General features: G+C 51.5%; 1 protein-coding gene across 1 annotated transcript in view; it reads left to right on the top strand.

Annotated features, from left to right (window-relative positions):
• CD99 (CD99 molecule (Xg blood group)) overlaps positions 1-8,636 on the top strand; it is a gene marked incomplete at its 5' end in the record, with an annotated part of 13,345 nt that overhangs the window by 4,075 nt on the left and 634 nt on the right. Inside the window, 3 exons of the mRNA XM_008051982.1 lie at positions 1,255-1,302; positions 3,360-3,422; positions 4,045-4,158. Coding sequence (XP_008050173.1) covers positions 1,255-1,302; positions 3,360-3,422; positions 4,045-4,158 — 225 coding nt within the window. The remainder of the gene's footprint in view (positions 1-1,254; positions 1,303-3,359; positions 3,423-4,044; positions 4,159-8,636) is intronic.

Raw genomic sequence — 8,636 nt, 5'->3', positions numbered from 1 at the left:
GTCGGCGTCGCTGGGCGGCCCTCGGGTTTTGCGCGCGTGCGCCGGGTGCTGGCCAGCGACGGGGGTTCGAGATGGGGCTCTTCTCTCGGGCTCCGTCTCTCTCTCTGTCTCTTTCTCCGTGTCTCTCTCACTGTCTCTACGTCTCTGTCTCGCTGTGTCTCTTTGACTGTCTGTCTCTCTCGGTCTCTGTCTCTGTTTCTTTTCTCTCTGTGTCTCTGTCTATCTCTCTTGCTTCCCTCTGTCTCATGGTCTCTGTCTCTACTTCTCTATGTCTCTGTCTGTCTCTGTCTCTCTCTCTGTCTGCCTATATCTCTCTCCCTCTCTGTCTATGTTTCTGTCTCTCTGTCTCAATCTCTCTGTCTCTGTCTCTATGTCTCTGTCTCTGTGTCTCTGTCTCCCTATATCTCTCTCTCTGTCTCTCTATGTCTCTGTCTCTGTCTGTCTCCCTCTATCTCTCTCTGTCTCTCTCTCCCTGTCTCTCTCTCTCTGTCTCCCTATATCTCTCTGTGTCTCTATCTCTCTCCCTCTGTCTATCTCTCTCCCTTTCTGTCTCTCTATGTCTCTGTCTCTCTGTCTCCCTATATCTCTCTGCGTCTCTCTCTGTCTCTCTCCCTCTCTGTCTCTCTCTGTCTCTGTCTGTCACGGTCTCTCCCTCCCGCCTCCGAGCTGACAAAAAACGCCCTCCGATTGTTGATCTTTGTCTGAACAAAACGGTGTTTTAGGTTTGGGCTCGATTTCCCCCTTTTGCGCGTTTGGCTTCCCAGGTTTTTCTGGGACTTTGACCAAGTGGAACCCGGGATGTTAGCGCCCGACTTTCTGGGGAGGGGGCTGGGCGTGCTGGGGGCACAGATGGCGTCTCGCGACGTTGCCCCGCCTGGTCTCGCCAGGCCGGGCTCGAGCCGCCCTCCCGCTTTTGGTACGATGCAGGTTTTTGAGTTGGGGTCTTGCTGTGCGGGCCAGGCCAGCTCCCTCCTCAGCCTCCCAGGCAGCTGGCTTTTTGCCTGTCGAGATGGGGTCTGGCTATGCTGCCCCGTGGGTATCCAGCCGCCCCCACCGACTTATTTTTGTGTTTTTTTTCTGGCCGAGGACAGTGTTTGGGGGTTGTTTTTTTTTTTTTTTGGCTCAGGCGCATCTTAGGCGTTTTTCAAAGTAGGATTTTGATGGCGTTTTGGGAGGATTTTCTTATTTCCAGAAAGCGCCACCCGGCCGGGGCCGAGGCGACCAGGGACGGTGACGCGGTGTCTCTTCCCGCAGGTGGCTTTTCGGACGCGGATCTTCTGGACGGGACGTCAGGCGGGGAAGGTAGGGGACGCCGGGTCCAGGGGAAAAAAAAAGGGTGAAAAGTAGAGGCTGTCTCTGGGGTGGCTTTGCGCTCCAGCCTGGACAGCATAGTGAGACCCCAACTCAAAAAATAAGTAAAATAATAATTAATAATAATAATAACAACAGAGAATCACCTAGGAGTTCGAGGCCAGCCGGGCCCAGACAGCAAGACCCCAACTCACATAAATAAAAAGATAAAGAAAAATGCATACATGGAGTTTTGTCTCCCCTGTATAAATTCAGGACAGAGGTTCGAGGCGTGCGTGCTGATTTTTTACGTGCGCACGTGTGTGGGGGGGGTGAGTTTTTATTGTTCCAAACGAGATGGGCCTTTTGGCCTGTGTCGTTGTGTATTTTGGTGTGTTACGCACGGAATCGCCTGTACTGCGGGGTCGGCGGTCGTGTGTGATACGTGATCTACCGTGGCGTGGCGTGAATCATAGTGTATATTGTATGGAGAGTGTCGTATATTGTGGTATTTGCATAATATAATATATATGCTCATAAATATATGTTTATTAGAAATATATGTTGTATGTCTATGCCACAATATACAGTATTCTCTATATGTTTATATGTTTACATGTATTTCATATATACCACAATATATTATATATATGTGAATGTACATAGGAATACATGTAAATCGATATGTAAATCTATAAGTATAAATGTAAATCTATAAGTATAAATGTAAATCTATACGTATAAATGTAAATATATACGTATATATGTAAATCTATACGTATAAATGTAAATCTATACCTATATATGTAAATGTATACGTAAATGTGCAACTATATATGTAAGTATAAGCATATGTGTAAATATATAAATATATGTCAATATATAAATATATATGTAAATATATAAGTGTATATGTAAATATATAAGTATATATGTAAATATATAAGTACATATGTAAATATATAGGTATATATGCGAATCTATAAGTATATATGCAAATCTATATAAATCTGTGTATAAATCTATATAAATGTATATATAAATCTATACGCAAATCGATATAAACTTACATGTAAGCCGGGCTCGGTGGCTCAGCCCGTCATCCCGCGCCCTTGGGAGGCTGAGGTGAGTGGACGGCCTGAGCCCGCGGGTTCGAGACCCGCCTGGGCAGCGAGACCTCGTCTCCACAATAAATCAAAAAATCAGCCGGGCGTGGGAGCGCGCGCCTGTAGTTCCGGCTACTCGGAAGGCTGAGGCGGAAGGATCGCCGGAGCCCAGCGGGTCGAGGCTGCGGCGGCCGGGAGCGGCCACTGCACTCCAGTCTGGGCGACAGAGTGAGATGCCAACAAAAGAAAAAAAAAAAACCTACATGTAAATCTGCATAAATCTATTTAAATCTATATAAATGTCTATTTAAATCTATAAAAATCAGCGTAAATCTGTATAAATCTATATAAATACATATATTTATAACATATATACTCATAAATATGTTTATTAGAAATATAGTATAATGTATATACAATATATATTTACAAATATATATATATTTACAAGGAGTATTTATAACTGTATGATCGTGTGTGCATGTAATAGTGTTTTTTTAATAGATATGTTTTGAGTTGGGATCTCACTGTGTTGTCCAGGCTGCCGTGCGAGGGGCACGCTCCCGGCCACCCCTGCCTCGACCTGCCAGGCTCCGGCCATCCTTGCGCCTCAGCCTCCCGAGTAGCTAGAACGACGGGTGCACGCCACCACGCCAGGCTCATTTTTTGGATTGACCCTAGAGAGGAGGCCTGGCGAGTTGCCCGGGCTGGTCTCGAACCTACGGGCTCAGGGAATCCACGTGCCTCAGCCTCCGAAAGGGCTGGGACGACAGGCGTGAGCCACCACGCCTGGCTCCTTCTTTTTTTAGTTCTTGAACGACGGGGTCTGGCTCTGGGGCCCAGGCGGGTCTCGAACTCCCGGCTTCCAGCGCTCCTCCCACCTCAGCCTCCCAAGGAGCCAGAATGACGGGCGTGCGCCACCAGGAGGCGTGATAGAGGCGAGGTCTGGCTTTTGTCTTGCAGGCGGAGGCGGCGGCGGCGGCGGCGGCGGCAGTCCCAGGAAGGACGGCAAGGAGGGCGAGCAGGGTGTGTGCGTTGGCCCCCCCGGGAGGGTCCCTGTCTCCTCTGCTCTGCGAGCGGTGGGGAAGCCGGAAGGGTTGCCCTCGAGGCCCCTGCCCTGGCCCCTGGGGTGGGCCGGGTCCCCTGGAAGCCGAGGATGGGGCGGACATGGCCTCCGGCGTGCGATGGGGCTTTTCTCCCTTTGAGACTTCTTGGTTTTGTTTCTATTTTTTATTTTTAGAGGTAGGGTCTTGCTATGTGGCCCAGGCTGGGCTCGAACTCCTAGCCTCAAGCAATTCTCCCGCCTTGACCTCCCAAAGTGCTGGGACGACAGGCGTGAGCCACCACGTCCAACTAATTTTTTAATTTTTCTTTTTTTAGAGATAGGGTCTTGCTATGTGGCCCAGGCTGGGCTCGAACTCCTGGCCTCAAGCAATTCTCCCGCCTCGACCTCCCAAAGTGCTGGGACGACAGGTGTGAGCCACCACGTCCAACTAATTTTTTAATTTTTCTTTTTTTTTTTTTTAGAGATAGGGTCTTGCTATGTGGCCCAGGCTGGGCTCGAACTCCTGGCCTCAAGCAATTCTCCCGCCTCGGCTTCCCAAAGTGCTGGGATGACAGGTGTGCACCACCATGTTTCCCCCCGCAGAGGACGCCCCCGGCGTGATTCCTGGGATCGTGGGGGCCATCGTGGTGGCCGTGGCCGGCGCCGTTTCTAGCTTCATTGCCTACCAGAAGAAGAAGCTTTGCTTCAAGGAGAACGGTAAGCCGCCCGTGGCGGAACTTTGGGAGGCCGGGGGTCCGAGACCCGCCTGGGCAACACAGCAAGACCCCGTGTCAACCATAAATCCAAAAAAGAGCCGACCCCAAAGGACGTGATTTCATTCCTTTTCATGGCTGCGTCGTATTCCTCGGAGCTGAAAGCTGGGCCCCCCCGGGCGCGAGTTTGGGGGGAACAGACCCCGGCGAGTCCCAAGTCGGGGCGGGGGGGGACAGAGGCGGGCGGACTCCATGGAAGACCCAGTTCTTTATTAAAAAGTCAAGAAACGAGCCGGGCTCGGTGGCTCAGCCCGTCGTCCCGCGCCTTTGGGAGGCCGAGGTGAGTGGCTGGCCTGAGCCCGCGGGTTCGAGACCCGCCTGGGCAGCGAGACCTCATTTCTACTTTTTAATGTGACCGCGAATTCACGCAGGACGATGGCTTCCAGCTGCATCCAAGTGGCCGCCAAAGACACGATGGCGTATTTCTTTTTCACGGCTGCGTAGTATTCCGCGACAGAGAGGGATCTTTTTTTTTTTTTTTTTCTAATCCCCGACCGATGGGCAGCTAAGTTGGGGCCGTGATTTTGCTCGTGTAAGGAGGGCTTGGTGGACACAGCCCACGAGCGTTCGCTTTTCTCCACAAACTCTCTCCCATCTGCTGTTTCTTGACTTTTTTTTTTTTTTGAGTCGGGGTCTCACTCGGTCGCCCAGACCGGAGCGCGGTGGCCGCTCCCGGCCACCGCAGCCTCGACCCGCCGGGCCCCGGCGATCCTTCCGCCTCAGCCATCCGAGTAGCCCGAACTACAGACGCGCGCTCCCACGCCCGGCTGATTTTTTGATTTATTGTAGAGATGAGGTCTCGCCACGTTGCCCAGGGCGGGTCTCGAACCCGCGGGCTCAGGCCAGCCACTCACCTCGGCCTCCCAAGGCGCGGGATGACGCGACTGAGTGAGCCCCTGGGCCCGGCGGATTCGGTCGTGATGGACGCCTTCATGAGATTCCGTCTGTCTTGAGATTCTGTCTTGATGGACGCCTTGTTGAGATTCTGTCTGTCTTGTTGGATGCCTGGAGTTTCTGTCTCGATGGATGCCTGGATGGGGTTGTGACTGTCTTGACGGGATTCCGTCTGTCTTGACGGGATTCCGTCCGTCTTGACGGGATTCCGTCCGTCTTGACGGGATTCCGTCCGTCTTGACGGGATTCCGTCCGTCTTGACGGGATTCTCGTCTTGATGAACACCTTGTTGAGATTCCGTCTTATTGGATGCCTGGAGTTTCTGTCTCGATAGATGCCTGGATGGGGTTGTGACTGTCTTGATGGGATCCTGTCTCGATGGATGGATGGATGCCTTGAGTTTCTGTCTCGATGGATGCCTGGATGAGACTGTCTGTCTTCGTGGAAGCCTTGATGAGATTTTGTCTCGATGGATGCCTTGTGGAGATTCTGACGGTCTTGATGGAAGCCTCAGTGAGATTCTGTCTTGATGGATGCCTTGATGGGATTCTGCCTGTCTGGATGGGATTCTGTCTTCTTAGATGTCTTGATGGGATTCTGACTGTCCTGACGGATGCCTTGGGTTTCTGCCTCGATGGATGCCTGGGTGGGGTTGTGACTGTCTTGATGGGATTCTGTCTCGATGGATGCCTTGATGAGACTCTGTCTGTCTTCGTGGAAGCCTTGAAGAGATGTCTCGATGGATGCCTTGTGGAGATTCTGACGGTCTTGATGGAAGCCTTGACGGGATTCCGGCTGTCTTGACGGACGCCTTGATGCGATTCTGGCTGTCTTGACAGATGGCTTGATATTTTGACTGCCTTGATGGACGCCTTGACGAGATTCCAGCTGTCTTGACGGATGCCTTGACGGGATTTTGGCTGTCTTGACGGACGCCTTGAAGGGATTCTGGCTGTCTTGACGGATGCCTTGATATTTTGACTGCCTTGATGGACGCCTTGATGGGATTCCGACTGTCTTGGTGGATGCCTTGATGGGATTCCAGCTGTCTTGACGGACGCCTTGATGGGATTCCGGCTGTCTTGATGGACGCCTTGACGGGATTCCGGCTGTCTTGACGGACGCCTTGATGGGATTCTGTCTGTCTTGGTGGATGCCTGGATGGGATTCTGGCTGTCTTGACGGACGCCTTGACGGGATTCCGGCTGTCTTGACGGACGCCTTGACGGGATTCCGGCTGTCTTGACGGACGCCTTGACGGGATTCCATCTCGATAGCAATCTACGGGGGAGCGTTCCAGCGTGAAGCCTGGAGCCAAGGGAAGTCCCACCCGTGGCCCGCCATGACGGGTCGCGCCTTCCCGCACACCTGTAGAGTCACGTCACGGGGGCTGGAGTTTTTCTCGGTTTCCAGCCACGTGTCCCGTGGGGATCTACCCGGGCTGCCTCCCCGCTCCCTCGGGTGCGTGTCACTGCGTGTGCGTGTGGGCGGGTTTCACAGGTGGCTTTGGGTGGCGGCCAGCGGGTGTTGGGGACGCCGTCCTGTCTCGGGGCCGGCTCTTCCGCTGTGGGCCCACTGCCGCGGTTGCCAGGGCTCCCGGCTCACGGGGGGCTTCCTGGAGCTTCGGGCCACCCTCCTCTTCCGCCCTCCTTCCTTCCTTCCTTCCATCTGCGTCTGTCTCTTTCTCGTCTCTGACTCACTGTCTTCTCTGTCTCTCTGTTTCTGTGTCTCTCTGTCTTTCTGTCTCTGTCTCTGGTTCTGTTTCTGTGTCTCTCTGTCTCTTCTCTGTCTCTGTCTTTTTCTCTCTCTGTCTGCCTCTGTATCTCTCTCTGTGTCTCTCTCTGTCTCTTGCTCTCTCTGTCTCTGTCTGTCTCTTTCTGTCTCTTTCTGTCTCTTTCTGTCTCTGTCTCTCTGTATCTGTCTCTTCTCTCTCTCATTCTCTCTGTCTCTTTCTCTGTTTCTGTGTCTCTCTGTCTCTCTCTGTCTCTGTCTCTGTTTCTCTCTGTCTCTTCTCTGTCTTTTTCTCTTTCTCTCTGTCTCTCTGCCTCTGTATCTCTCTGTCTGTTTCTCTGTCTCTTTGTGTCTCTGTCGTGCTCTCTCTTTCTGTCTCTCTGTGTCTCTTTATCTCTCTCTGTCTCTCTCTGCCTCTGTATCTCTCTCTGTGTCTCTCTGTCTCTTTCTCTGCCTCTATCTCTCTCTGTCTTTTTCTTTCTGTCTCTTTGTGTCTCTGTCTTTCTCTCTGTCTCTTTGTCTCTTCTCTCGTTCTCTCTGTCTCTTCCTCTGTTTCTGTGTCTCTCTTTCTGTCTCTGTCTCTCTGATTCTGTTTCTGTATCTCTCTGTCTCTTCTCTGTCTCTGTCTTTTTCTCTCTGTCTGCCTCTGTATCTCTCTCTGTGTCTCTCTCTGTCTCTTGCTCTCTCTGTCTCTGTCTGTCTCTTTCTTTCTGTCTCTGTCTCTCTGTATCTGTCTCTTCTCTCTCATTCTCTCTGTCTCTTTCTCTGTTTCTGTGTCTCTCTGTCTCTCTCTGTCTCTGTTTCTCTCTGTCTCTTCTCTGTCTCTGTCTTTTTCTCTTTCTCTCTGTCTCTCTGCCTCTGTATCTCTCTCTGTCTGTTTCTCTGTCTCTTTGTGTCTCTGTCGTTCTCTCTCTTTCTGTCTCTCTGTGTCTCTGTCTCTCTATCTCTCTCTGTCTCTCTCTGCCTCTGTATCTCTCTCTGTCTCTTTGTGTCTCTGTCTTTCTCTTTCTCTCTCTCTCTCCGTATCTCTGTCTCTCTGTCTCTCTCTTTCTATCTCTGTCTCTCTCTGTCTCTCTGCCTCTGTATCTCTCTGTGTCTCTCTGTTTCTCTGTCTCTGTGTCTCTGTCTTTCTCTCTGTCTCTCTGTCTCTCTCTCTCTGTCTCTGTATCTCTCTGTGTGTCTCTGTTTCTCTCTCTGTCTGTGTCTCTTTCTCTTTCTGTCTCTCTGTCTCTGTATCTCTGTGTCTCTCTGTCTCTCTTTTTCTCTCTATCTCTCTGTCTCTCTCTGTCCCTCTTTCTCTCTCTCTGTATCTCCATCTCTCTGTCTCTTTCTCTGTCTATGTCTCTCTCTGTCTCTTCTCTCTCTCGTTCTCTCTGTCTCTCTGCCTCTGTATCTCTCTCTGTGTCTCTGTTTCTCTCTGTCTCTGTGTCTCTGTCATTCTGTCTCTCTGTCTCTGTATCTCTGTGTGTCTCTCTCTGTCTCTCTCCTTTTCTGTCTCTCTATCTCTCTCTGTCCCTCTGTCTCTGTATCTCCATCCCTCTGTTTCTTTCTCTGACTTTGTCTCTCTCTGTCTCTTCTGTCTCTCTCATTCTCTCTGTCTCTTTCTGTCTCTGTCTCTGTATCTCTGTGTGTCTCTCTCTGTTGCTTTCTCTCTATCTCTGTCTCTCTCTCTGTCTCTGTCTCTCTGTCTCTCTCACATCTCTCTAAAATCCCAGAACTCCGGCCGCTCCACGCGGGCGCGTCCCTTCGCGGCGACCGCGGCCTCGAACCCACGCCCGGACGCCTTCTCCGTGGCCG

This window comes from Carlito syrichta, unplaced genomic scaffold (assembly GCF_000164805.1).
Source record: "Carlito syrichta isolate Samal-C Ts95f unplaced genomic scaffold, Tarsius_syrichta-2.0.1 Scaffold249845, whole genome shotgun sequence".
In the NCBI taxonomy this organism is placed as follows: domain Eukaryota; kingdom Metazoa; phylum Chordata; class Mammalia; order Primates; family Tarsiidae; genus Carlito; species Carlito syrichta.
Note: the sequence above shows the minus strand (reverse complement) of the source record. Positions and strands in the feature narration are given on the sequence as shown.